Below are 27,820 nucleotides of genomic sequence, written 5' to 3'. Positions count from 1 at the left end.
GTCTAGGGGGCGTGGTCTTGCCGGGGGCAGGGCTTGGCGGGCGGACTCCGGCCGCGCTCCCACCGGCTCCTCGTCCTGCCCGGGCTCCTCGGCCGCGGCAACTCGGCTTCCCGGCGCTCGGGGTCGGGCTCCTCGTCCTCCCCGGCTCCGGCCGGGCCGCGGCCCCCGGGAAGCGCTGTCGGAGCCCCGGCGCCGGCCGGGCGGACGCCGCTGCCCGCATGGCGGCCATCAAGGCGCTTCAGCAGTGGTGCCGGCAGCAGTGCGAGGGCTACCGGGACGTGAGCATCACCAACATGACCACGTCGTTCCGCGACGGCCTGGCCTTCTGCGCCATCCTGCACCGCCACCGGCCCGACCTCATGTGAGTGTCCCCCGCTGCCCGCGGGCACCGGCCTCCGACGGGGAAACTGAGGCCGGGCCGCTCCTGCCAGGGGCCGGGGGAGTGGGCCGCGGTCAGAAGTCCAGGCCTGCGGGCGCTGGCGGGACCCTCCGGGGCCAGCAAAGCCGGGTCCTGCAGGCCTGCCCGCCCGGTGGCCTCAGTTTGCCCAGCACCCAGTGGAGCTGGCCTGGAGCCAGGTCGTCCCACCGCCCCCGCTAGCTTAGTCAGTCATGACTCAGGCCAGCGTCCTGGGCTCTGGCTCCTGGTCAGTCTCCCTGGGAAAGGGTCGGCAGAGCTGTCCTTCTGGGCCCTCTGAGACCCCCACTGCCCTGGGACCTGCCCACCAGGTCAGGGGTGTGGGAGGTCACTCGGAGTGCCTGTGTGGTACTGCCCCTCCCCCAGCCTGTTCAGGCACCTTTAGGAATGCAGCCAGCCAGGGTCACTGTGAGGGAGGGGCCAACACAGAACAGGAAGCTTAGGAACCAACCCCCCCAACAAAGGTCCCATTGGCCAGGCCTCCATACCCTAGGGTGACAGAGCATGACATCGGAGCCTTGGGAGGTGGGCAGCGGAGGGGGTAGGTCGTCTCCCCCTAGAAGGGCCTTGGAGTTATGGCTAGGCCTTGCCTTGTTGCCAGATCTTGTCCCCTCCCTGGACCCGCTCCATCCGTTATTCATTCATCAAACGCCCTTTGGCTGTGACGGTGACCCGGCTTGCTGGGACAGAGCTCTGTGCGTCCAGGCCCTGGCCCCACCCTTGCTCGGTGAGATTCACAATGAGTAAAACTGCCGGGGAGGGTGCCTGGGCTGGGTGGATGAAGCTCAGGAAGGGTGTCCTCAGGAGGCACCTTCTGGAAAAAGCGTGCTGTTTAAAAGCGTTCTCCTGAGAAGTGGTGGCTGGAGCCAGGGTGGGTGGAGCGTGTTTGCCAGGGAGGTCTCGATGCTGCCGTCAGGCCGCTTGCTGTAGAGAAGGGGACACTGAGGCCCAGAGAGGCGACATCCTTCTGCAGGTCACAGAGCACATCAGGCAGAACCAGGGCTGGAACTTGGGGCTCCTCCCCTGCACCCACCCACATGTTCCCTGTACCCCCAGGGACTGTCCCCAGGCACCACCCCCCACTGGGAAGCTGGTCATAAGAGCGAGGCCTTCATGTATTTCCTCCTCCTGCCTGGGGTTGTGAAATGCCTTCATGGGGCCCCGTGGGGAGTCCTCTCTGCTCCCTGCCCAGGGATGTGCGTTGGTCGCTCTCGGACGCAGAAGATATTGGGGCAGAATGTGCTTCCACACTGAACACTGAAGCTGACCTTTGATGCGGGGTGGGTCAGGGATGTGGGGACTGGGAGGGGGACTGGCAGTGGAGGTGGGCTGGCGGAATCCCACCCCGGTGCCTGCAGGGTCCCTAGTAAGGCTGGCTGGTGACTGACCCCAGGGGTCAGCAGGAGAAGTCTGCCATTGGAGGGAAGGAGGGTGCCACCATCTGCCGGCCCGGCAGCCTCATGACGACGCATGGGTGTAAGTGGAGATTTGGGGCCTTTCTGAGCCCCAGGAGCTTCCATCTGTCCCCAGCTATGCTGGGGTTCAAGGTCCGGGTGTGTGTGTGTTCCTGTCCCAGAGTGCACTGCCTGCGGGAGAGCAGAGGCGTGCGTGGGTGGGCGTGTGCACAGGCTGGCACACGCTGGTGTCATTAGAGCAGTTCCTATAACCGTTATTTAGTGCCTGCTGTGTACTCAGCACTGCATACTGTGCCCGATGGCCTTGGCCCCTGCCTCAGGGAGTAATGTGTTCAGTATGGAGACAGACCACAGACAGGTAAATGAGTAAAAGCTCGAGGTAACTCCGAGAGCGGTGAGGGTGGGTGGGCGGTGGGGAGCTGGGCGGTGGTGGAGGAGGCCACCCACCCTCACGCACGGGTTAACTTATCTTACTTATTGCTGGCTTGGTAGTCGTCCATCTGCCCAAACTGGACTTTCAGCTGCAGAAGGGTGTGCTGCCTGGGGCCTAGCAGGCGCTCCTAGATAGCCACGCAGTGGGCGGCCCGCAGATAAGAGCGTGTGCGTGGGGCTCGGTAGATACGTAGTTGTTGCAAGGTCAGGGCTCTGTAGGGGCCTGGGTGCTGCAGGGTCGGGGAGAAGGCCCTGTGACCTGTGACCGCGGAAGGCCTGGAGCCACCCGAGGCTGGGAGGGGCAAGGAACAAGTCTCCCCTGGAGCCCCCAGAGGGGCTAGGCCCTGCCCACACCTTGATGTCAGACTCTGGCCTCCGGACTCTGAGGGAGGAAATTCCTGCTGTCCCGAGCCGCCCAGTGTGTGGACGTTTGTCACGGCCGCAGTTAGGGGGCTGGTAAAGCTTCCGTACGTGACGGGCCAGCCGGGCCCCATGGGTACTGGCTGATGGAGTTCATGAGTGCCACCGCGGGTGTGCACGTGAGTGTGGGCACCTGCGTGTCCTGTGCCTGTGCCTTAAACGCCCTTCCCCCACCTTTAATCCTGGCAGTGCCTCTGGGCAAGTTGGTGGCTGGGAGCGGGGGTGGTCTCACCATGAAGCCCTGAGCCACCTCGACAGCCCCCAGGGGTGCAGGAAGGGGAGGAAACACAGAGCGGCTGTCCTCTTGGGGGAGCCCCCTTAAGTCAAATTGGGTGAGACTTACCCCCATACTACCCATCCCGTGAAGACCCTCTGTCAGCAGGAAACTGGACATCCTGTCTCCGTGTCTCCTAGCTTTGCCACCAGGAAGTCCTTCCCTTTATCTCATCTCAGTCCTTCCTGCTGCCTGTGAGCCGGTTTCCTCCTGGCCCCCGAGCGGAGGTGCGCAGCTGTGAAGGAGCCTGGCACTGAGCCCGCCAGGTGGGCTGCCTGTTCGTGGAGTCCTACTTCTGGCTCTGCCCGCCAAGACCTGGGAGTTCACCTGTAACCTGCGTCCGTTGCCCCACAGGACCCTGGCAGGTGTGCGGTCTCCACTGCGGGTCAGGAGACGGGCTCAACCTCCTGGGATGCAACCGGCCCTTCCCGGCCCCTCCTCTCTGTAGCTGTAGGTTTCGCAGTTGGGGGTCTGTTTCCCCAGTGACGCCACCTCTGCTGAGCAGCCAGGTGAGCGCAGGAACCGCCCAAAACAAACACACCTCTCCCACCTCCCGGAGGCAGGAAACCTGTGGACTAGGAGGGACCAAGGCCAGAGGGTGGGAGGAGGGCCGGAGGAGGGCCAGAGTAGAGCCGGAGGAGGGCCGGAGGAGGGCGGCAGGCGGGGCGCCAGTCCAGAGCTCTTCCAGAGGCAGGGCTGGGCTTCCTTCTCCGTGATGGTGATGGTTAAGGCGGGAGGGGCTGTAGGAGCTGTTAGGGGTGGGTGGTCATTGCAACCCTGCTGGGCTGACCTGACCTTTGGGCCCTGGCTCTGGGGCCCACATCAGGCTGGGCCAGAAGCAGAGGTGGCTCCCTGATCACTCTTGGAGACCTGCCTGTAGCTGGGAGTCGAGACTCACTCCCAGGGGCCCCCACCCAGAAGCTCCCTCCCTGGGCCAGAGCAGAGGGCACTGGGCCCGGGTACAGGCTGACCTCCCCTCCCACCCTGGCTTCGTGGTCAGCAGGAAGCTGACTGGGAACAGAGGCCTTCTGTTCTTGGCTTGAGGGCCTGCCGCCCAAGCCCTGCTGCCGCCTTCTGGCCAGACCCCCCAAGATGGTCACGTGCAGGGGCTGCCAGCCCATCTCCTGGGGGTGGCTGGGGCCCAATACCTCCGACCCATACTCAGGCCACCGCAGGAGCCCCAGGCTGACCCCTCCTGGCTGCGCCCTGCTCCAGGCGGGGGTCAGGGGCTGCTCCAGCCTGGGGGAGGCCCGCAGCTGGGCGACAGGGAAGTGGGGGCCTTGGGCCCCTGCCCTGCACCTGAGGGGCCCTTCCTCCCTGCCTCGCCTTGGGTGTCTCCTCGCATGCACCCTCTCCCTGGCCTCTTCCAGTGTGTCTGCCTTGGTGCCTCTGTCCCTGGACCCCCCCCCCCCCACTTCTGCCCTGTGGTCTCTCCTGTCTCACCTCTGGGCTTTTTTGTACCCATGTCTCCCTCCGTCTGTGCCTCAGCCTGTCTGTCTGTCTGTCTGTCTCCCGCTCTCCCTCTCTGCTCCCCTTCCCCAGGGGATGAACTCCAGATGTGCTGGAAGTACCTGGAAGGACAGCTCGGCCTCCGTCAGCCCCCATCCCAGCCCCCATGCCCACCCCTCAAGCAGCTGCAATTTGTTCCAGGAAGTAAACTGTGAGGTCAGCTCTCCAGGAATTTGGAAGGGGGTACACATTCCCAAGAGCCCCCAAGGCGCTGGGGGCAGGAGCAGGTCAGCAGTCCTGGTCAGCCGTGGCCAGTGGGAGGCGGGCCGGGAGGGGCCGTGCGGCCGCGGGCTCTCAGCCGGGCCAGGCGCCAGCCCGGGCAGGACACAGGTTGGCAGACGGTGGACACACGGACTCCGTGAGTTCATTCATTCGGCCAGCTGAAAGCACATGAATTTCACCCAAGTCCCCTCACTCCGCAAGCACTGGCTGAATTAACTCATCGACAGCATTTATAGAGCTCCGGCTGTGTGCCCGGCCCCAGGCAGGTACCTTGGAGCCACACCAGAACGTACCTGATTCTAAATTAGAGATTCACCGGAAAGCACGATCTACCAGGGAGGGTGCCCGGGCAACGGTGTGCCGGTTCTAACGACCCAGCGAGGGTGAAGCGGATGCAGTTTGGTCCCGCAAGGCCTTAAATGCAAGCCGGCCGCCTCCCGAGGGCCAGTCCACTAGGCCTGCGGAGCGCGGCCTGCGACGGCGGCTGAGACAGTAGAACTGAGCATCTCCCTGTCCAGCCGAGGAGCCCAGGTTGCAGGGCTGGCTCCTCCCGAGGCCTGGGGTTCGCAGGCGCCGTCTTCCCTCTGTGTGCGTCTCTGCCTCCAAGTTTCCCCTTCATGTGAGAACACCAGGCGTTTTGGATCAGGGCCCCCCATGACTCACTTTAACAAGATTCTCTCTGTAGAGTCCGTCCCTGTTTCCAAACAGAGCACATTCTGATGTCCTGCAGGTTAGGACTCTGACAGATCTCTTTTGGGGGATGGTTCAGCCCATCCCACCAGGGGTTCACCGCTGCCGGAAAGCTTGCCCTGTTGGACTTCCTGAGAGGGACTGGCGGGGTCTCCTTGGCCCTTTCTGAAGGGATTTGCAAGTCAGCTCTGTCTTTGGCGATTTCCGCCAGAGGTCTGGCCATGCGGCCCTCGGGGACCAAGGTGGGGCCTGCAGAACCCCTGCCGTGGGGGACGTGAGCTCCTGCCTCGTGAGGTGGGAAGGGGCACCTGGGTGCAGGGAGCAGCAAGAGCTAAGGCCCCGAGGCTGAGGAGCGGGGGTCTTAGAGGTGCTTGGTCTGGGAGGGGCGTGGTCACCATGGGACTGGCCAGGGTGGTCCGGCCCAGCCGTGGAGCCCTGGCGGCCCAGGGAGGCAGCTGGGACTTGGTGCTGAGGGTGGTGGTCCTTGCACTTGAGTGGAGGGCAGTTCTGCAACTTCTGGCCTGCATACCTCTGACCCTGCTCAGGGGGCTGGCACTGCTTTCGTGGGCGCCTGATCTACCCTGAGCTCTGAGGCCCTCACTCCAGGTTTGCAGGGAGAGAGGGCCCTACAGGCAGCTGGCTGCCCCGAATCACAGGATGGGGCCTCTGTAGCCCCAGGGGTGGACCGAGGCCAACGCAGGGGGCAGGGGCTTCCTTCTCTTGCTTGTTTGGAGACCAAACAGAACTTGTTATCCGGCCCTCCCGCACCGGGCATCCTCCTGAGGACTCGGCCGTTTCGGTCAGTGACCCCGGGCAGGTCTGGAGAAGAGATTGAGCTTTCAAAGCGGTGGTTGGAGGAGGGGCTCCTGAGCCCGTGGACGCTGAGGACAGGGGGACCAGCGTGCCTGACAGCCCCTGGGTGACGGACAGAGACCAGCCACTCCACGGGCCCGTGGACCCTGGTGGGTGTCAGGTGGCCATGCCCCCTCCCGCTCCTCTGGTCATTCGTTCCCCGCAGACAGGTCTGCCCCCTCCTGGTCTGGGCACAAAGCACCCTCTGTCCTCCTGGGGCGATCCCAGCATCTGGAACACGTTACCTGGGAGGTGGTCCAGGCGGAAACCGTTTCCCGAAGAGCCAGGCAGGCTGCGGAGCGGCCCTTGAGGCCCGCGGGGCCCCCGAGGCCCCCGAGGAGGGAGGTGGGCGACTGCAGCCCGAGTGTGGCCAGGGGCCGGCTGCTGTCTCGGGCCTCAGTTTCCTCATCTGTGTAATAGGCCTCCCAGGGGTGTAGGGGTCAGTGCCGGCTGGCCGAGGGGTCTCAGCTCCCCGCTCTGAGACCGGCCTGCTGTTGAGACAGCACCCTCAAAGCCACCACGGGGAGCAGCAGCCACCCGTTAGACAGGGACCCGAGGCCCCAGGGGGAGAGGGGGCTCGCCGAGGCCCCGGGGGAGAGGGGGCTCGCCCGGGGTCAGACGGCGCCGCCTGAATGAGTCGGGTCGCTCTTGCCTGTGCTCTCCTGGGTCCCATGAGGCTTCTGGAACAGTCTGGCTTGCCCTGAAGGGGCATGGCTGCCATCCAGCATGTGGACAGGCAGGCAAATGGGTATTTAACCAGCCCTCCTGGAGACGTGGGTCCTGGCCGCCCACAGGGTCCGGCTGTGCTGTGCTGGGTGCGTGCGCGGGGTCCCGGGACCCGCCTGGGGCTGGCGCCAGCCTCTCCTCCTTTCTGAACAATCGCTTCGCTCCTGTCCTTTCCGGGAAGGCCTGCTATCCCGGCCAGGCCTGAGGCCTCTGCCCCCAGGGGTGGGGCAGCGGGGGGCTCTCATATTCTCAGCTTTGAGGGTCTGCCCCCTTGGGAAGAGGCTGGGCACCTGGTGGGCATGTTTGAACCTCAGATGCCCAGACACTGGGGCCATGGCCTGGCTCTGACTCCTGTCTTCCTGCTGTGTGACCTCAGGCAAGTCACAGCCTCTCTGTGCCTCATGTCATCTGTGAGGGGTGGGCGTTGACAGCGTCTGCAGGTGCAGGTTGATACTTGTACAGAGCTGAGAGCAGCAGGGCTCATGGGCGGTGCCGGGTAAATAGAGTGAGTGACGGGACCTGGGGGTAGAGCGAGGGCCCTGCAGCGTGGGGCTCTGTCCGTGGGAACCTCTAACCCCCAGGACCTCCCACGGCCTCCCGTGACCCACCAGGCCCATGAGCTGCCCGGGGGGAGGCAGCCCCCCGAGCTGTGCCCTGGCCGGGCCGCCTGCATTGCCGCCCTGGGCCTGCTTCTGGCCACACCTAATGGGTGGTGGGGTCGGGCCCCCGCAGGGCGAGGGCTGCACGCTGTAGCTGCGAGGGCCTGCGTGGGCCGTGGGTGCCCGGGCACTGCAGGCGCTGGGCCACATCCCCGGGCCCGGGGCAGGGCCAGAGCCTGTGGCGCAGTGCCCGGCCCTGCCGGCCCTCGGTCGCCATGAGACCTCTTTCCTTCCCACCCCCAACTGGCCTCCATTTTCCCTTTTGGCAAGATGAGCTCTGGGCCCTCTGGCCCCTCCCTTCTTGGCCTCCGAGCTGCTTCTGACACGTGTGTTTTTACTTTCCAGAAACTTCGATGCTCTCAGGAAGGAAAACATATTCGAGAACAACCAGCTGGTGAGTTTGTCCCTTCCCAGCCCCGTCCCCCAGCCCACGTCCCAGGGGCTGCTCACCAGGCACCTGAGTGGGCACGATCTCCCCGGGGGTGGCCGCGGCATCACTGCCGTCTGCAGGTGGGCAGTGGAGGCCGGGCACTTGCCACTGGGCTCCACACCCTGTCCCGAGCCGCGTGACCCCAGGTCCCCAGAACAGCCCAAGGGTCTTGTAGCGAGGCCCTCCTGGTCCCCGCGTTTTCTTGGCGGGCAGGGGATGGGGTGGGGAGGACCGGACCCTCCTTCCCGCCCAAGGCTGAGCAGGGTTCAGGGGAGCTCTGGGACGGCAGGGCCCCTGGGTGGGTCCTGGGTTGGACCTGTGCTCAGGCTGGCTTGGGTTCCAGTCCTGTCCCCCGGCTGTCCCGTGGCAGGACTGCCCCCTGTGCCCGCCTCAGTTTCCCTGCTGCAAAATGACTCCATGATTCTGTTAGCGGATGGAGGGGCTCCTAAGTTAGGATGCCCACCAAGTGTGGGTCCTCGCCGTGGCTGTGGAAGAATTCGCACAGCAGAGGCAGAGGGACAAGGTGAACAGCTGCTCTGCGGCTCAGAAGGGGAAGAGGAAGGAAGGTGTCTGAGGGAGGAAGAGGGGCCCCAGGGGGCAGCCACCAGCCGGGACGGGTGGCAGGGATGGCTCCGCCTGGGCCGGGCCACCTGGGCTTCGGTGGGAGGCTTCTGCCATCGTGTCCTCCTTCCGGTGTGAGGGAGCCAGTCAGTCCTTGTTCGAGTTTGTCAGTCCCTGTAAGGGCTTTTCTGGTGGTTGTCATGGCAGTTGTCAACTGGCACGGCGCTGGGGGTGGGTGTTACTTAAGTGATACCTTACAATGAGCTGTGATGAGGCTCTGGGTCCCTGGAAGTCAGACCCTCCGCCAGCTCGACATGGCGGGTTCTAGCTAGTTTTTGTTTGTTCTCTGCAGCTGCCTCCTAGGCTTGAGAAGAGTAACTGGTTTCTAGTCGAGGGAGGGGCAGGGGTATGACCCTGGGGGCAACAGCCTTGGTAACAAAAAGCCAGAGTTGCTTTTAACCAGAATGCCTACAATCCTGTGGACCCAGCATCTCCCCAAAAACCATCATCAAAGATTCTGTTCAGCCATGAAAGTCTTGGAGGGAAATTCATCGTTGAGACAGGCGGCCAGAGTCCTCACCCTCTCCCAGGCCTACAGCTTGTCCTCCTCCACTGCTGGAGCTGCTCTCCTGTGACTCAGGAAGCCTGGGGGACGGCAGCTTTGCTAGAAACAAGAGGCAGGGGTTGGGGAGCCCCCAGGGTCCAGCTCCCTTTCAATCCCATGGTGCTGAGGCACAGAAGGGCAGACTCCACCCCGGGCCGGCTGATGTTCACCACGCTCCTGCCGTGCGCTGGGTGCAGTTCTGGACAGGGTACATTGCGAGCAGGACACACGCCTGGCCCCCAGGAGCTGACACTTCGCAGGGCTGGGTCACATCTGCGTGTCCGGGGCTGCCCCACTCGGCGCGGACGATTTGAATTTAACATATCAGAGATGAAATAAATGAACACATTCGTTTCCTCAGCCACACCAGCCACATTTCCAGCACTCACTAGCCAGCAACGCGTGGACAGCTCACAGGAGGACAGCGTCCCCAAGACAGAGTTGTCCCACCACGCTGACCACGTAGCAGCATGTGGATGGGAACGGGGCTGGGGGTGTTGGGCGTGGTGCGCAGTTTTCATGAGGGGATGGGGGAGGTAAAGTCTCAGGGTGAGGGGGCTGCAGGGCACCGAGCTTGTAGGAGAAACAGCACCAGGGGACATAGCGGAACACAGCAGGGGGAGGCTGGCACAGAGGGAGAGGAGGCTGGAACGGGGTGTGAGGAGAGGCCAGGTTATGGGAAGGACTTGGCTTCGTCTCTGAAGGGTGCTCTGCTGGGAGCTGCTGCCGGTTCCACGGGGTCTGTGCAGGAAGCAGGGTGTGTGGGCGCAGTGGAAAGAGTCAGACTGCGGATGCGTTGTGAAGGAGATGAAGGTGATGAGAGGCTTTGTTCTGGGCATAGAGGGGCGCTTGCTGCCGGGAGGGCTGCAGGTCTGGGGCCCGGGAGCCTCATCTGGAACACACGACAGTGGAGGTGTTCTTGTCACTTCTCCATGTGGGGGTCGTGGTAGTTTAGGGGGCAGCTCGAGATGGACATTTGGGCAAAGTCAGGGGAGGGGTGGAGTTTAAAGGCCTGGCTGGGCCAGCCAGGGTTGGTGCGGGGAGAGGAGGGAGGAGCCCCACGCCCACGCGCAGAGCAGTGGGGGCAGAACCAGAGGCCGCCGTCCTGGGCAGGGAGCACACATGTCAGGGCCCGGGGGGCCCAGCCCCGCCTGTGTCGCTGTCTCAGCCCCCAAGTCCACTCCCCTTCCCCCGGGCTTCGGCTCCTAGGACACAGGTGTCCCCTGTTGGCTGGAGAAAGCTGCCCCCGACCACGTGTATAAGGTTGGTGTCAAGCAGGGATGTGCAGATTCGAGAGTGCGGGGGTGGTTGAAGGGGTCTCAGCAGTGGCGTGGGGCTGATGTCCCTGGAACGAGTAGCCTGAGATGGGCTGGGGCCCTTCTGGCCGTGGGCACAGCCTCGGCTGCTGCACCGGGACTGGCTCCCCGCCTCCTTCAGTCCTGTGGTCGGGTGTGATCCCCACTGGACAGACAGGAAAACTGAGGCCAGGAGGCCAAGCAGAGCATGAACCTCAAGTGGGTCTCTTGAGGGCTCCTTCTGGGCTCCAAGTGTGTCTCTTGCCTTGGGCCCCTCCCACCGTCCCTCCAGAAGGAGCTGGTGGCCTGGCCCAGGAGGATGGGGGAAGAGGTCTCCTGGCCCACCCCTGCTGACCACTGCCCTCCGCAGGCCTTCCGTGTGGCCGAGGAGCAGCTGGGTATCCCGGCCCTGCTGGACGCCGAGGACATGGTGGCCCTGAAGGTGCCCGACCGTCTGAGCATCCTGACCTACGTGTCGCAGTACTACAACTACTTCCACGGCCGCTCCCCCAGTGAGTCGGGGCCACCTCAGGGCCAGCGCCTGGCCACGCCACACGTCTGCCCGCCTGTGTGCACACGCCCCTCCCTCTCGGGTCCATGCTCAGCCCCCCGGCCCCCAGCTCTGCGTGTGGCGCATGGGGTGGGCCTCGGGCCTCGGTGGTGCACGTGTGTGTGGCACCCAGCGCTGCCGTCTTCTCTGAGGGGGACAGGGTCCCCCGTCCTGCTACAAGTGACAGGCGGGGTCCCGGCCCCAGGTCCTCCCATGGCCCCCGCTGGAGCAGGCTCCAGCGTCCCCACTCAAGGTCCGCTGGACAGATGCACCCAGCTCCCCCTTCCCCTCCCTGTGCCCCAGGGGTCTGTGCCCACGTCTGTCCCCTCGGGTGGCCTGGCTCCAGATGCCCTGGTTTGGTGCTGATGGTCAGCTGCCCTGGCAGGGTGCGGCCCCAGGCTGGCTGGGCAGGGGAGGGGCGGCCCGGGGACTGTATTCCAGCTGCTCTGTGTACCCAGGGGCTCGGCCCACCCCTCCCCCGCAGGCCTCACCCAGGCTCAGAAATCCCCGGAACCGCTCTGGGCACCGGGCCAGGCTGCCTTAGAGTCCCACTTTGCAGAGAGACAGAAAGTCCCTTTTCCCTGATCTGGGATCAGGGCCCTCGGGTTGGGGAGGAGCATGGGGGAGGCTAGGCCCCTGCTGGGAATGGGCACTTGCGGGAGGGGGGCACCCATCCCCGCCCCCAGCTCCAGCTCCAGGCCCTGTGCTGGGCGGCCGCACTGCCAGGAACCCCAGACCGGGAAAGCCCCTGTCAGAGCAGCTGTGCGGGGCTGGGCCCCTGACCCTGCTGTGTCTCGTGCTAGTTGGAGGCATGGCTGGAGTGAAGAGGCGCCCGTCAGACTCCAGTGAGGACCCATCTGGGAAGAAGGCCTGGTCCCCGCCGGCCAGGCCCACGCCCACCCCGACCCGGGGGCAGCCGCTGTCTCCAGTCAGCACAAACCCCACTGTCCCACAGAAGGATGGGGGCACAGAGGGACCCCCGCTAAAGGCTGTAAGCACCCCAGCCCATCTCTCTCTGGTTCTTGGGTTTTCCACTGGCTTCCACTGAGTGTCCCCTAAATCACAGCGCCCAGGGTGGGACAGGGTCCCCTTGAGTCCTGGGCACGGCCGCACCTGCCCCCTGGACTGGCTCCCCAAGCTCCTTCAATCCTGCAGGCGTACAGACGGCTAAACTGAGGCCAGGGAGGCCACACTGGCCGAGCCCAGACCTTTCTGGGTTCCAAGCAAGTCTCTTGCCTCTGGCCCCTCCCTCCCAGGTGGGGCCAAGGGACAGCGTGGGCGTGTCCTTTACCCCCCCCCCCCGGCCAGCTGTGAACAGGGAGGGAGGGTCGCCCCACTTTTCAGAGGTGGAGGCTGAGGATGGGGTGATGATGTCCCCCAGGCCTTCCAGGGGTGCTGGGGATTTGGTTGGATTTCTGTACCTTTGGACGGGAACGGGAGATGCCACAATGTGTCTCCTGGCCCCCTGAGACCCTCAAGTCAGCCCCCAGTTCCCTCCCTTTGGGCCAGGCTAGAGGCCCTGAACTTGGAGTCCAGCCCTCCTGGGCGTAAGCCTCCTCTGGGAGCCTCTGGCCTCCGGTCTGTAAGGTGGGCTCTTCCCGCCCGCTGACGGCGGCTGTCAGGAGGGAGGCGGGGCGGACGCAGGGCGGCTCAGACACGTCACCGGCACCCCCCCACCCCAAGGGCCAGGCCTCAGCGGTCAGCTCCGTGAGCAGCGCCTGCGGGGTCTGCGGCCGGCACGTGCACCTGGTGCAGCGGCACCTGGCAGACGGGCGGCTCTACCACCGGGGCTGCTTCAGGTGGGTCCCGCGTGCGAGTGTGTGCGCACGCGCGCATGTGCCTGCTGGCCAGTACGAGCACTTCCCGGGTGTCCGCACCCCTAGCGAGGGCCATGGGGGAGGCTGCGACTGAAGGATTAACAGCTGGGAGAGGAGGTGTTTGTTGAGTGAATCACCAACCACCTGAGGGGCTGTAGGATCCAGGGTGTGTGCTCTGGGGAAGCCAGAATGAGCTAGCACGCGGCTGGAGCGCCTCTGGTCTCCCCGCCCGCCCCCAGGTGTAAGCAGTGCTCCAACACGCTGCACTCAGGGGCCTACAGGGCCACGGGGGAGCCCGGCGTCTTCATCTGCACCAGCCACCGCCCTGAAGCCGCCTCTGCCAGCCCTGCATTGCCGGGCCTGGCCCCTGGGCAGCCCAGGGCCATCCCCATGGACTCCAAGCCCCCTGGCGCCCCAAGGAAGACCCAGGAGGCGAGCAGGCAGAGAGATGCAGGGCCAAAGGCCAGGCCGGCTGCCTGGGAGCCCAAGGTGGGCAACTCCACTGCCAAAGGGTTCCTTCCAGCTGCAGCTGACCCTCCGGCCTCCTCTCCCCAAGCTCACACAGAGAGCCCAGCTGGGCCCAGCTTCTCGGCGGCCCCTGTGGGTGGCAAAGCCAGCACTCCTGTGACCAAGAGCTCCCCGACAGGGTGGTCATCACCGGCAGGCAGCCCCCGTCCTGCCACAACCCCGAGTGCCCTGGACCCTCGCCCGGCCACACCTCCGGGCCGGGCAGCCCCTCAAGCGGCAGCCCTCCAGACCAAGGTCGGGTCAAGACCAGCGTCTCCAGCCCCTGCGAACTCCCTGGCCTGGACCCCGTCGTCCTCCAGGACGCAGCAGGCCCGGGAGAGGTTCTTCCAGAAGCCTGGAGCCTCCCCCAGCCCTGGCCCGGCCGGCAGGGTCCCAGCTGCAGCGAATACACCTTCCAGGGACGGCAGCAGGGAGCAGGCACTGAGCATCCTCCGGAAAGCCCTTCCAGAGCGCAGGGAGGCCGGCACTCATGCACCTGGCAGGTGGGTGGGAGAGGTGGGACTGGGGTGCAGCCCCCACCCGCCCAGCAGCTTCCAGGGCCCCAGGAGGCCAGAGGGGTTGGGGTGGCTGGGGAGGGGTTCTGGCCGCTGCCCCTGCCTGGCTGTGTGACGGCTGGGCTGCACTCTCCCTGCCTCAGTTTCCTAGTCTGGGAAATATGGAGAATGAGCCTGGGGGTCCGGAGTGCCCGGGGGCCAGCGGGAGGGGACGAGGCTGTCACTGTATCACCGACGCTGCCGCCCAGGGGCGCCGTGTGTCACACGCTGAGTCCTACACGTGGACACCCCCCTCCCAGATGGGGAAACGGAGGCTGTGAGTGGAGGAGTGTTGGCTTGTCTGACTCGAACGGGGTCTGAGCCTTCCCTGCCCACGGATGTGCCTTCTGCCCACTGGACGGGGAGCAGACAGTGTGCCGGGATGGAGGAGGGTCACCGTGTTAGTGTCCCGGGGCTGCTGGACAAGCACCGCGGGTCGGGTGGCTAAAACGAGACCTCTGTCCCTTTGCAGTTGTGGAGGCCAGAAGGCTGAGCTCCGAGTGTGGGCAGGGCCGTCCCCTCGAAGGTGCTCAGGGGGCTGCCTCCCGCCTCCTCCAGCTCCCGGGGCTCCTGTGTCCTTGGCTCCGTCTCTGCTCTGTCTTCACGGCCTCCGCTCTGTGTCTGTCCTCTACTTTTCTCTCTTACAAGGACTCTTGTCACTGGACTGAGGGCCTCCCTCATCCAGGACCACCTCATCCTAACTTGATTATACCTGCAAAGAGCCTGCTTCCAAATGTCCCGCTCTGAGCTTCCGGGTGGGTGTGGATTTGGGGGGGACACCATTCACTCCCCAACAGCCAGTAGGGAGGTTCCACACCAGTCTGGCCACCAAGGCTGCACCCACTTGCTTGGGGGTGTCCCCAGCTGACAGCTGCCTGACCCCCGCCCCATCACCCAGGGCTCCCAGGGTGGGCTCAGGGCTGGGGAGAGCCGGCCCACCTGGCCATTCCAGCACTAGGGGGTGTCCAAGGTTCTTGGGGGCCGAGACCGTATGAGGACTCTCAGGGGAGCACTCCCTGAGGACACGTCTGGCGGGGGTGGGGACCAGCTCCTCCGGGGAGCCAGCCTGGAGTAGGGGACGAGCAGGGGGTGGAGAACTTGGCTGCAGGAGGGGCGGGGGCACACAGAGGACCCGGCCTGGCTTGGGGCGGTGCCCTGGGCCCCGCTGGGCCCGCGCCTGAGGGGGTGTATGCTGGCGCGTGTGCTGGCTTCGCGCATGTCTCAGGGTGGAGTGCAATCTCCACTGTGAAGTCCCCGCTGCTTCCGGGTGGGTGGGCGCAGGATGGGGTGACTAGGGCTGTGGCCCCCACCCACACACCCCACGCCTGGTGGGTTTTGGGGGCGTTTTAATGTCAGCTGACCCTGGAGTTAAACAGGAGGGTAAGAGCAGGTGCTGCTGTGCCCGTGTGAGCGGTGGATGCCCACAGCCCACCTCGTTCCTCAGAGGGGTGGTCTCCCTCCCTCAGGAGGGTGGGCATTGGGAACCAGCTGCTGGGGGGCACTGAGGGGCTTCTACCTGGGGGTCAAGGTGATCCACCCACTCCTGATGCCTGCTTTCTCCTGCACAGGCCCTCCCTGGCCACCTCTCCTGCTCCGAACTCCCTTCCCAGAACTGAAGGGCAAGGAGTGAGTCCAGCCGCCAAGCTGTCACAGTCAGTATCTCCCCAGGCCCTCAGCTCCGCTGCGAGGACTGAGCCACCAGCCCCCCTGGGTGTCAGTAGCCCCTCCCGGGCATCCCCGCCACCCCAGGTGGGCAAGAAGAGCCTGGCTGTGTCCTCAGGGGCTGTCAGGGCAGGTGCTGGCTCCAGGCCGAAGCCGGAGGCCCCGCCGGCTAAGGGTAAGAGCCCCTAAAATGGTAGCATTGGCAGGGGGGCGGTGCCAGGGTCTGCTGCTCCATGGTGTTGCCGCACCCAGGCTCTTGCTGGGTGTCGTGGCCACTCTGCTTTTGGCCTGCAGTTCTGTGATTTGCTGTCTCACAGTCTGGCTCCCGGGGTCCCACTCTGGGAATCTGTCCTCCTCTGTCACCATCGTCCCACCCACCAGCCCCCGCCACGCCGCTGTTCCCCGCTGACAGCACCAGGCGGGCGAGCCCTCTTTGCCCTGCTCTGCAGGTTCTCCCCCTCTCCCATGGGGTTTGCAGCCACTGTCCCTGCGGGTCTGTCATGACTGCCCTGTCCTGACGACTGTGGCCTGAGCTCCAGAGGCCTCGATGCCTCCCTGCCCCACCCCGGAGTCCCCGGTTGCACTGGCCTTGAGCTTCCAGGACTGTTCTGTACACTTTTCTGCAGAACTACACAGCCGGCTTTTTCTGGGCGCCGGGCTGTCTCTCAGGGGCACCCGCGACATCCTTGAGCTGGCTCAGAGACACCTTGTAAAGCATTCTTCCCACCCTCATTCCCTCAGCTGAGCCCCCACCCTGAAAGCCACTCTGCCCTGAGCCCAGGAGGCCTGCAGGTGGCCCCCGGTCAACCCGCACACACAAGACAGTCAGTGCCCCTAGGGCTCAGCCTGTCACACCCTCGCCTGTTTGTCAGCAGGGGCAGTTGAGGCCCAGAGAGGGGCAGTGAATCCCCCAGGCACACACAGCACAGGGGCCGGCTGGAGCTCCCGTCCCTGACTCAACCAGGGCTGCTTCCCGGGGGCCCGACTGGCTGTGGGGCTACGTGAGGGGGGATGGTGACAGGACCTAGGGATGGGCGAGGTGCTGCCTTCCCCAGCTTCTCCCACCTCACCCCCACCCAGGCTCGAGCACCAGCTCCCAGGGTGGCCAGGAGGACGGGCCGGCAGGATGGAGGGCCCGCCTGAAGCCTGTGGAGAAAAAGAGCCCCACTGAGAGGTGAGGGGCAGGGCGAGGGCTCCTGAGGGTGCTGGCCCTACACCTGGGCTGTGGGTTTGCGCTCGCAGGAGCCTGTGTCCAGGGCAAGCACAGGGCCCGGCACACAGTAGGCGTTTAACAAATGCTTGCAGGTGAATAACAGCGCCCGCTCTGACCCGCTGGCGCCCACAGCAGGGATGTGTGCGTGTCTCCCGTACGTGTCAGCTGTAGAAGCAAGAGCTAGCTCATGCCGGTCTAAGTGACAGGGGACAGCTCACGCCGGCCTGCGAGACGTGGGGCCATGTGTCCCCGTAACTGTACTGGGGAGGCCAGGTAGTGCAGGGAGGGTCCAGCAGGCCCCCCGGGATCCTCCCTCTGACCCAGTCTGGAGGCCCAGGAGTGAGCACACCTGCTGGCGGGCGCCCACCCGGCCTGATCCTGGAGCCCGCTGGGACCCCCGCCTGCTGGTAGGCCTGGCGGTGGGGCAGGGGCAGCCTCCACAGAAAGCTCAGTCGGGACAAGGAGGGGGAGGGCCCCTGCGGCCTTCCGTGGACGAGGCTGCCCCGGCCAGGGTCAGGTGGGCGCTCGAGCCCACCCTGCGGGCTGGGTGTGTTGGTCTGGGGCCACCTGTGCGGGCGGCCACCCTGGGTCCCCGCCGCGGTCTGGCACATGTGGGCAGGTTGCGAGTTGCGGGTCTGCACACTCGGGGGCCTGGCGGTGGGGAGGGCTCCGTGGCCGTGTGGGCATCAGCTGTGGGCACCTGAGCCCAAGCTCACACCCACGTCGGCATGCCCCTGTGCTGCAGAGTGAGCCACTCAGGGACATGAGCCCAAGGGCGCCTAGCTCCTTTCTCCGGGCTGGCACACGTCCCTCCGGCTTGTCTGTGCCGGGGTGCGGGGAGGCCTGTCCACCCTCCACTGACCTCCCACCTTCCATCCAGGGCCCTGGAGCAGAAGGAGCCACAGGTCCTGGGAGAGCCCTGGGCGAGTGACACGACCCAGGTCTCCCGGAGCTCCGAGGGGGGTGTCTGCATCACCCTGACCCCAGTGCAGGTGAACAGGACACCGGGCCGGGCTGGCACCGGGGCCAGCCTCTCAGGTAAGGCTGGACAGAAGCCCCTAGCCGGGCAGCCTGCGTCTGGGGGTCCTCTTCTCGGGGGCAGTGGCCCTGCTCAGCCAGAGAAGCTGGTGGTCCCGGGTGGGTGTATGTGTGTAACGTGTGTGCGTATGTGCACCTGTACATGGGCACGCATGAGTGTGCATGTCTGTCCCCAGCACTCTCAGTCGCCCCTGGATGTCCTGCCCCCATGTTCCTTCCTTGTGACGTTGAGCAGGTCACCAACCCAGTGGGCTCGTTGCCTGGGCCATTGACGGTCAGGATTCTGCCCCTGTACCCCCCCAACCCGAGTGGGCAGAATGTGGGTACAGGCTGTGTGGGCCGATCCCCGTGATGAGGTCCCTCTGGGGTGGGCCAGGCTCAGGGAGGCACTGAGGAGAGGGCACCGGGCCTGCTGGCCTGACACGCAGCTCTGTCTCCCACCCGCGGGCAGCCGCGTCCCCCTCCCCCTCCCCCTCCCGCCGCAGGAAGCTGACAGTCCCTGCCAGCCTGGACGTTTCTGGCAACTGGCTTCGGCCGGAGCCCTTGGAGCAAGAAGGCCCTGCCCAGAGATGGAAGGAGGAGAGTGCCCCTCCCCAGGGCAGACCAGGTCAGCCCGGGATGCTGCTGCAGGCGGAGGGGCTCCTCGAGGAGGGCATGCCCAGGTGGGGTTTGGAGGGTGAATAGGAGCTCACGGAGCCTAGACTGGAGGGAAGGCAGGATGCAGTGAGCGGACAGTTTCTTGCACACCTGGAGGTGACCTAGCTCCCCGTATCTGAGGAGGGGCGGGAGGCCTGGAGGATCTGGGTCCGCGCCCGGCCTTTCCAATGTGTAGGGATGGAGAGCTGGACAGAGGGCCCTACCTGCCTCCCAGTGCCTGAGTCACACACCTGGCGATGATAAGCGTTTGCTCCTGGTAGCTCGTGGGATGGGGGCCAGGGTGCTGGCGGGGTGTCCGGTGCTGCCGACCTGGAGGAGGGCAGGGGCCAGCGTGGATGTGGGGACCCCATGGGGATGCGGCCTGGCTCTGTCTGCTGGGCGGGGCAAGGGAGCCGGGGGTGCAGGGGGCATCCTGGGGAGGCAGGGCTGGGTGGGCCCAGCTGTGTGTGTGACCACGTCTGGGTCACGGTGGGCCTGGTACCTGAAGAGACGTGTCCTGCCCCTTCTCCAGGGAGGCCCTTGGGCCTGGCTGGTGCCCCCACTTCACCTGGAACGTCAGTAACCTCCCCCGTCAGGGTGAGTAGGCCGGGGTACAGGTGGATGAGGGGTTCAGACCCCTGGGGCCAGTGCCTCCCGTCAACCCTCACCACTCCTTCCTCCCCAGCTGCACCCCGACTACGTGCCCCAGGAGGAGATCCAGAGGCAGGTGCAGGACATCGAGAGGCAGCTGGACGTCCTGGAGCTCAGGGGCGTGGAGCTGGAGAAGCGCCTGCGAGCGGCCGAGGGGGGTGAGCCGTGCCCCCCCCCACGGGCTGCTCCCAACGGGCCACCCCCGCCCCATTTCCCCCACCCATGACTCCCCCACCCACACCACCCTGACAACAGGCTGCACCCCCCTGCCACCCACGCCATCCCCCCCACAGGCCCCCCCCCAACCACGGGCTCCCCCACACCACCTGCCCACCCGACTGCAGGCCACCCCTGGGTTGGGCCCTCACCACGCTCAGTGCCCTGACCTGGCCTCCCCCCAGATGACTCGGAGGATGCCCTCATGGTGGACTGGTTCCGGCTCATCCACGAGAAGCAGCTTCTGCTGAGGCTGGAGTCAGAGCTGATGTACAAGTGAGAGGTCCAGCCTGCGGGCCCCCAGGAGCCCCTCCTCCCTGCACGCTGGGCTGGGGCTGGGGAGTCCAGCGGATGGGCCGGACCTCACGCCTGTGTCACCCCGGCAGGGCCAGGGACCAGCGCCTGGAGGAGCAGCAGCTGGACATCGAGGGGGAGCTCCGCCAGCTGATGGCCAAGCCAGGTGCGTCCGACCCGCCCACGAAGGATCCCAGGCCGGCCAGGGGGTGGAGGCTGTGGGGGCGGGGCTCAGCCCCAGGCGGTGGGCATGGGTGCCTGCTTTCCAAGGCCTCTCAGGGCTGCCTGCCTGGGGTCGGTGGTCATGGCTCTCCCTCTCTGGAGCTGGGGTGGCATCTCAGCTCCTCCGTTTCCTGGCTGTGTGTGCTTGGCCACGTCACTCAACCTCTCCGTGCCCGGGTTTCATCCTTGCAAAGTGGGGACAATTCTAGCACCCACCTCCTTCCACTGTTGTGAGGATTAAGTGAGTTAATGTGTGCAGGGTAGAGGTGTGGGTGTGACTGTTGGGGCTGTGGGTTCCCATGGTCGAGCGCCCTGGCAGCCCCCCGCCCTCTCCTGCTGTGGGAGTCGGGCAGCCGTGCCCTGAGCCTGTTTCCACATCTCCACGAGGGGCAGGTTTTGTGAGGATGGCCGAGATGACCCGGGGAAGGGCTGGCCACACCCAGTCTCTGATACGTTGTTCATTCACTCACTTATTCATTCATTCAGCCAGTGGTGCCCAGAGGCCCCAGATGGCCAAGGCACTACCCTTCTCCTCCAGTGAAGGAGCCTGACCCTTGAGGGGTGGGGACACCGTGTCCTGAGGAGGGTGGGGACAGCGGGGCCCTGGCTGATGGCAGCTGTCCCTGCAGAGTGTCTGAAGTCCCCCCAGGACCGGCAGCGGGAGCAGGATCTGCTGAACCAGTATGTGAACACAGTCAACGACCGCAGCAACATCGTCGACTTCCTGGATGAGGACCGGCTCAGGTGAGGGGCCCAGGTGAGGGGGCACCAGGTGAGGGGGAACCAGGTGAGGGGCCCAGGTGAGGGATGCCAGGTGAGGGGTCACGAGGTGAGGGGCCCAGGTGAGGGACGCCAGGTGAGGGGGCACCAGGTGAGGGTGGAGCCCAGGGCAGGGGGGCCCAGGTTGCCTCAGATCAGAACCTTCCCCTTGTGGGAGAAGGCCCACCGTGTGCACTTTGCAGGTGGAGCCCGGGGCGGAGGGCGGGTCCTGCCATGCAGCCTGCCTTCCAGGTCCCCCACCAAGGAGGCCCCCTGTGCACCATGTTCCCTGACCCTCAGGGTCAGCACGGGCTGGTGGCCCTCTGCAGTGACGGAGGTGTCCTGTGATGGTGGTGCCACACGGCAGCCACGGGTCACGCATGGCTATTAGGTACTTGCACCACGGCCGGTGCAACCGAGGTCCAGGATTTGACCTTTATTTTCATCTTAAACACACGTAGCATGTGTGTCTCCTGGTGCTGCACTGGGCCGCCAGCTTTGTAACTGTCCCCACAGAACTTTCCTGTCCCTGTGTCTAGACGAGGGACCTGTCCAGGCCACCCAGGGTCAGTGGCCCATGTCAAGACTCAAGCATGTCACTCTATCAGCTTGAGGGGGCCTGGGCCCAGGTCCTCCCAGGCCCTCCTGTCCCCAGTCACTGCTGAGAGGGCAGGGACCTGCCCAGGGAGGGGGAGGGCGGTGCCAGGGTGTGGCTTGTGGGCAGGTGAGAGGGCAGGTGACTCTGGTGCCAGGTGGCCCTGGGCTCGGGGTGCGGCCCTCACAGCCCTGCTCTGTCCCAGGGAGCAGGAGGAGGACGAGGTGCTGCACAACATGATCCAGAAGCTGGGTAACATGCCAGTGCCGGCGTGGGGTCGGGGCCGGCGGGCTCAGGGTGGGAGTGGGTGCCGGGACCCACGGTGTGGCAGGAGCAGTGCGAGGACAGGCAGGCTCACTGTAAGGGACTGAGTTCCCTGTCGCTCTGGGGATCCAAGAAGCACCTGGTGACCACGTGGTCCAGGAGGGGTACCCAGTCTGGGTGATGCTCTCGAGGCAGGCGTGGTGGACCCCCCTGGGAGGGCGGAGGCTTGGGGGAAGGGTGTGGGGCACTGGCCAAGACGTGGGTGAGCGTGGCCTCGGCATCTGTCCCCCAGACCTGCAGCGGAGGGGCAGCGACCAGAGGAAGAAGCCCAGGTTCCGCTTGTCCAGCATCTGGTCCCCAAAGAGCAGGAGCAGGACCCCCGAGTAGCTGCCTGGCGGGGGTGCAGGACCCTGGCCTGCAGGTGGGGGTGGGAGTGCGGGTCTCCTCTGGGGGGTCTGGGTGGCCTCAATAAAGAAACTGACCACGTGGCCTGGGCTCCCTCTCCCGTGTGCCCACGTGCCGCTGGGCAGCCTAGACATCTCAGCCGTGTCTCGCTTGCGCACCGTCGTGCACGTGCCTGTGGCCTTGAGCTGGCGCCGACCCTCTGGGCCTGGCCAGGGCCTCTGAGACGCGCATTCTAGGCCTGGCCTGGCTGCGTGGACAGGCTGGACGTGAACCTTACAGGGGCCAGGATGGGGTGGGTCTTGCAAACTGCACGTGGTGTTGGCCTCACCTGGGGATCTCAGTCAAGATCTGTGACCTTGACCTCTTGGACGGAGGCTGGCTGGGCTCTTGGCCCTTATGGGCTGAGCCCCTGGTGTCCAGCAAGGAAGCAGGGCCGGCCGCACTTCCCAACTTCTGACGAGTGGGACGCGGTCGTGCAGGGAAGGACCGAGGCGAGCAGAGCCTCCTCGCAGCCCAGACTCGAGTCCTGGCGCAGCGCTCCCCGCCCGCTGCCAGGAGACCCAGGCTCACCTCCCCTCTGGGCCCCAGCCCCACTGCGTGAGGGGGGCCCGTAGCTGTAACTCCTGGTGCTGTCTCAGCCACTGTGGGGCCCATCAAGGTTGATCCCGGGGGACCCCCGGCGACGGCAAAGCACCAACACTCCCCCACCTGGTGTCCGGTGGAGCCAAGACCCCCTGAGTTAGGGACAGAGCCGGGAGATCCTGGCTGAGTGCATTGAGCTCTCACTGTGTCCTGCTGCCTTCACGGGGTGTTGGAGGGTCTCAGCTGGAGATTCCTGGGACAGAAAGGGTGGCTGCCTGGTGCAGAGGTGGGTTCACAGTCGAGGCTCTGCTGTTCAGCTGTGTGGCCTTGGGCCAGGGCCCTGCCCTCTCTGAGCCTTTAGTGGCTGATGGGTTGCAGGTTGCCTTGAGGCTTGATAGGGTCACGTGGTTGTCTCTGGCCCAGCAACGATGGTGGAGGAGCTCAGAGGCCTCCTGCTTGCCCTCCCCTCACAGCGAGACCCCCACTGGCAGGGCTGGAGGGCGGGGTCACGGACAGAGGGGGATGGGCAGCTCCCAGCTGTCAGTGGGGCCTGGGCCGCGCAGGGCGTTGGCCAGGTGGAACAGCTTGGCCAGTTCCTCGGGCGCTGGGCGCCATGGGCGGTCTGAGCAGAGGCCCCAGGTGGGACCTGCTGTGTTAGGAGGAGGGCCATGGAGGGCGGCCTGGACTGGTTTGCTGACCCTCTGGCCGAGAACCCCCCAACCCAGGCCATCCTCCCAGGCTTATGTGCTGGGGACCCACCGCAGTGTGGCCTCTTCACCACCAGGGGGCGGCGGAGGGCCATTCAGCGAGGTAGCTCTGTTGTACTGATAAGACAACTGAAGCTCAGAGAGGGGAGGTGATCCCCTGAAGTCACACAGCAAGTTAGATGTGGCCTGAGATTGCACCCCGGGGCCCGCCTCCAGCACTCCCAGGGCTGCGCCCGCCACGTGACCTGGGAGCCCTTGGTGTTTGGGGTGTATGTGGGGTCCTTGAGACACAGCAGGGAAGATTCCAGAGTGGGTGCATTGTCCAGCTGGTTACAGCCGTGGGCAACAGACTGCTCCTGCTGGGGACCCGCACCTCAGAGGCGTCGCCACTGGGCGAGGGAGCTCCCTCCACGGCTGCTCCCTGGGGGTGCTGGGGGGCGCGGGGTAACAGACCTAGTGGTCAAGCCCCTGGGCCCTGAGCCGCTGACAGCGTGTCCTTGCTGTTGGCCAGGGGCCCAAGCCTGCAGGCCCTGTACGCCCCCGTCACGGCAGAACTCGCAAGGTGTCCTCGGGGGCACGGGAGCTTCCAGGTGGTGCAATGTCCCTTCAGTCAGCGGGCAGAGCAGGAGGGGCCGTGGGAACCCGGGGTGGCCCCTTGGTACAGGTGGGGCCTGGCTTCACTGCTGCCCCCCAACTTGGAGGAGAATCAGCCTGGTTCTCACCCACCCCAGGGGACCCCCAACAGCCCTGAAGGGGGCCCACACCCTAGATGGGAGCTGGGCATAGCACTAAGGGAGAGGCCCGGCCGGACACCAGCCCATCTCTGCTCGTTGGCCCCCGGGGCTTCAAGATCCCGGCTGTGCATACAGGAGGCGCTTGATATGTGTCAGGGCCTTTCTTTCCCCAGATGTGGTCTAGAAGAACCAGTGTCCCCATCAGCGGACGTGGGGGGCACACGTTATGGGAGGGCCAGTCCCTGGATGGCACCCCTCATGCCCTCACCCTCACTTGGCCCACCAGGGTCTGGGGCCTGCGGCCTGAACTGAAGCACATTCAGGGCAGAAGCAGCCCTCAGACAGGCCTGGCCACAGAGACGGTCTGGAGTTTTGAGGGGAACCCAAGGTGGGGGAGTGGGCTGGTGTGGCTGCAGCAGGAGGGAGGGGGGATTGACCTGGCTGGGCCCGGGGGAGCAGGGGCTTCCGCCTGCCCTTCCACTCCCAAGGAGGCTGGCCTCCTTCCATTGCTGCCTCTGCTGCATGTCCTGGCCTCTGGGCCGACACACCGCAGGGCCTTTGCACTTGCAGCCCCTCCACACGGAGCCCCGTCCTCCCCAAGGCTGGCTCCTCCAACAGGTCTCTGCTGACTGAACCGAGCCCTCCTGGGGAGGCTCCCATGAGCCCCTGACTCTGCCCGTCACCCGGCTCATTTTCAACACCTGGAGGTCACCTTTGGAATCTAAGTCCCTGGGTCAAGGAGCTGCTCTGTCTCTTGCACCACTGTGTCCCCAGCACCCAGAACAGCACCTGGCACGTGGTTTGTTGGGTGCGTGATCAAAGCCAGCATCCAGCTGGGACATTGGACCTCTTGGTCGGCCTTTCAGAGCCTCAGTTTTTTTGTCTGGGAAGTGGGAGAGCGAGTTGCTTGGTGTCCGCCGGCCTACAGAGAAGGAGCAACCTGAGCCCGAGCTGGCACTGACCTGCAGCGGGTCGGGCCCCGGAGCTCCTGAGCTCCAGCGGGCAGAGCACCCGCGGGGGCCACACAGACGGCCCCTGCCACCAGCCTGGTACCTGAGACTAGGAGGGCCGCAGCCGGGGGTTCAAGGCCTCAGGGGGTTTGGGTGCATCACAGAGCCGGTGGCTCTGCCTCCCAGGCCCAGAGGCAGCAAAGTCTGTGCGACACTGGGACCCTGCCCCAGCCTCGGCTCCCACCTGCCTTCATGCCTGCACCTCTGCAAGGTCTTCGGGGTCCCGGCCGTGCACCAGGGATGGGGAGGCCTGCGAGTGTCAGAGAGGGGCTCCTCTGGCCACCCCCGTCCGACAGCCCCTGAGCAGGTGTGGGGGATTAGTGTGTGAGTGAGGCCCCCAGCGGCTGTAAATAATTGTGAGGCCGCAGGGGTGGGGCCCCACCTGCCTCCTCCACTCCTACGAAGTGTGAGCTGCAGACCCCGCCTTCCTCTGAGGCTGCTGCGGCCCCCACGCACCTCCGAGTCTGGAGCTCTGTCTCCTGGGGCCCTCGCACCCTGGGCCGCCCCCTCAGCAGAGGCCTGTGTCCAGGTGGCTGTGTCTGGTCCCGAGAGCCGGGCTGCTGGCCACCTAGGTGTCCCCCCGGTCCCTGCCGTCCCAGGCTGGTTCTGCACTAAGCAGGTCTCCCAGGTGGGCCAGAGACGCTGATGAAGACGGACGGCGTGGGCGCCGGCCCATCACATTGTTAATAAAGAACACGGCGCGCGCACTGTCCCCGGCAGCCGCCGACACGTCCCAGCGCGCGCGAGGCTGTGACCCCGCTGCAACGCCGTCTCAAGGACGTCTCACCTCAAGTGGAAATGACCTCATAGTCCTCTTTCCTTGAATTAAAAAGCCGAAACCTTTCCATTGGTTCTCACACGGTTGTGTAAAACTTAATCAGTGGTTTTAACATTGTATTTCCATATGGGTCATCTGGACTCATTTATTTATGAGGAGAACTTTCTGGAAAGAGGTGATTGGATGGGTGAGAGGAGGCCTCAGGCCCTGGTGCAGGGTGCCCGGCACTGGGCCCACCCCTCCGTGTGCACGGAGCACTGGGGTCAGGACCTGAGGCACCTTGTGGGATGGAGGTGGTTTTGCTGTCAAATGCTGTATTTCGGGCAGAGGAGAAAATGCAGGAATTGGTGGCACCAGGATCGACAAGCCGAAAGGCCAGCGGGGCACAGGGAGGCAGGCGGAGCTGGCCCTACAGGGCCGGCCCACTGGGCATCCAGCAGGTGTGACCTGGAGGACCCACACCTGGTCCGCTGGGCTTCCTGGGCACAAAGCATTTTCTGCTGCAGCTTTTGAGTTACGACCAAGCTCCTCCCTGTCAGTCCGCCGAAGGGGGCCGTTCAGGTGCCCTGATGGACAGGGGACAGCGTGCACAACACGGGTGGCTCTCAGGCGCCTGCGGTGTGGCCAGTCCCAAGTAAGATGCACCCACAGAGACCGAGACACGTGGGATTTCCAAACCTGAGCCCACGGAAAGGGAACGGCGGCTGGATTTTGTGCCGATCACCTTGAAATGGAGAGATCTCATGTGCACTGGACTCAGTACGATGCTATTAACACTAACTGCGTAGGTTTCTCCTTTTTTGTTTTTGCGCCTTTGAGCGGGGCAGTCAGGCTTGTTTACTCACTTGCCTTGGAGGACGCGCCGGGGGCCGCACCCAGGACCCGTGCGCGCTAAGCGTGCGCTCTGCCAGCCAGGCTTCGTCCCCCTCCCCGGTGCCCGTTCTCCTCAGCGCGACTGCTAGAAAGCTCAGAATCACGCACACAGCCCTTGCAGCTGCGACTTGTCGTCTCCCCGTCAGCCGGGGCTGCTGACCGTTCAAGTGCTTCATCGCCGTCCTGCTTGCCAGTCTTGGGGAGTCCAGCTGTGCCGGCTCTGCTGTCCTTCTGCCCCTGACCGCCACTGGGGGGACCACACTGCTGTCGTCCACTGTCTCTCAAAATGTGTCTGAATCTGAGTTTCCCTCCATCCCGCAGCTCCGCCCCTGATCCAGGCCACCTGGGCGTCTCCCCCCACCCAGGTGTCTCCCCACGACCCTGCGGGACCCCCCCCAGCTCCGTGGGGGAAACTTCTCATTGGGGAGGTTCTGTGTGCGGTTGGTCCTGTTACGTCTTGTCCGTCCATCCAGCAAGGGGTCAGGGCGCCCAAACCAGAGCCCAGCTCCCGCCTGGGGGGCTGCGGGCGGCAAGTACTGGGAGCTGCAGTCCCGGGCAGGGGCTCCGTGGGAGAGGACGGCCCAGAGGGGCCAGCAGGGTGAGTGGGTCAGCCAGACACAGGATGGGGCGGGGCGGGCGGGGGCGGCAGCTGTGCAGGCCCTGGGGCTGGAGGGAGATTCTGGCTGCAGCAGAGAGAGGCTCGGGGGAGCCCTGCGATGAGGCCGCTCTGGCCACGGTGTGAACTGGGAGGGGGAAGCGCGTGCGTGGAGGAGGCTCTGATCACCCCCAGCCCACGCAGGGCCCCTCGGTGTGGCCTGCTCGCTACTCAGAATCATGTGGAGCAGCCACACCGAGCTGCCACGGTTCTGGGGCGCGGCGTCCACACCGGGCCTCTGCAGAGGCCGCTGCAGCCCGGGTCCTGCGGGAACCGATACTGGGGACGCTGCGGGTCCCGGGGCCGCCGTAACAAAGCATCCCAGACTGGGCGAGGAAACAACAGTTTTCTCCTCTCCCGGTTCCGGGGGCCCGAAGGCCAGAGTCAAGGTGCCGGCAGGGCCACCTCCCTCCGAGGGCTTCGGGGCGGGGGGTCCTTCCTGCCTCCCCGGCTCCACGTGCCCCTCTGTCCTCACGCGGCCGCCTCCTCCCTGTGCATCTGGGTCCAAGCCCCCCTCTACTCAGAAGGGCATGGGGCGCTGGGCGGCAGCCCACGCTCACCGGGGCGAGCTCACAGCCACCCGCACCCGCGAAG

At 65.4% G+C, this 27,820-nt stretch overlaps 1 protein-coding gene across 9 annotated transcripts; it reads left to right on the top strand.

Annotated features, from left to right (window-relative positions):
• MICALL2 (MICAL like 2) lies at positions 1-25,765 on the top strand. 9 transcript variants are annotated; one of them, XM_032459869.1, is made up of 21 exons: positions 223-361; positions 1,017-1,142; positions 3,097-3,222; positions 3,311-3,465; positions 7,960-8,008; positions 10,875-11,016; positions 11,858-12,045; positions 12,738-12,853; positions 13,111-13,881; positions 14,405-14,458; positions 15,501-15,769; positions 16,675-16,768; positions 17,688-17,845; positions 18,297-18,452; positions 19,014-19,078; positions 19,167-19,290; positions 19,534-19,624; positions 19,735-19,808; positions 20,494-20,608; positions 21,424-21,470; positions 21,775-25,765. In XM_032459869.1, exons 6-21 carry the CDS (start codon positions 10,932-10,934, stop codon positions 21,867-21,869), a joined length of 2,502 nt encoding a protein of 833 aa, XP_032315760.1. In that variant the 5' UTR covers positions 223-361; positions 1,017-1,142; positions 3,097-3,222; positions 3,311-3,465; positions 7,960-8,008; positions 10,875-10,931; the 3' UTR covers positions 21,870-25,765. The 9 variants fall into 9 exon arrangements, 7 of the variants coding, with proteins under 7 accessions (XP_032315762.1, XP_032315763.1, XP_032315759.1 ...); XM_032459871.1 differs by lacking the exons at positions 1,017-1,142; positions 3,097-3,222; positions 3,311-3,465 and adding an exon at positions 10,419-10,472 and having other exon boundaries at positions 1-361; XR_004312617.1 differs by lacking the exons at positions 1,017-1,142; positions 3,097-3,222; positions 3,311-3,465 and adding an exon at positions 10,419-10,472 and having other exon boundaries at positions 66-361; positions 20,494-20,621; positions 21,775-21,866.
• The last annotated feature ends 2,055 nt before the right edge of the window (positions 25,766-27,820 follow it).

This window comes from Camelus ferus, chromosome 18, assembly GCF_009834535.1.
Source record: "Camelus ferus isolate YT-003-E chromosome 18, BCGSAC_Cfer_1.0, whole genome shotgun sequence".
In the NCBI taxonomy this organism is placed as follows: domain Eukaryota; kingdom Metazoa; phylum Chordata; class Mammalia; order Artiodactyla; family Camelidae; genus Camelus; species Camelus ferus.
The sequence above is the reverse complement of the archived record's forward strand: the minus strand, read 5'-3'. Positions and strand labels throughout refer to the sequence as shown.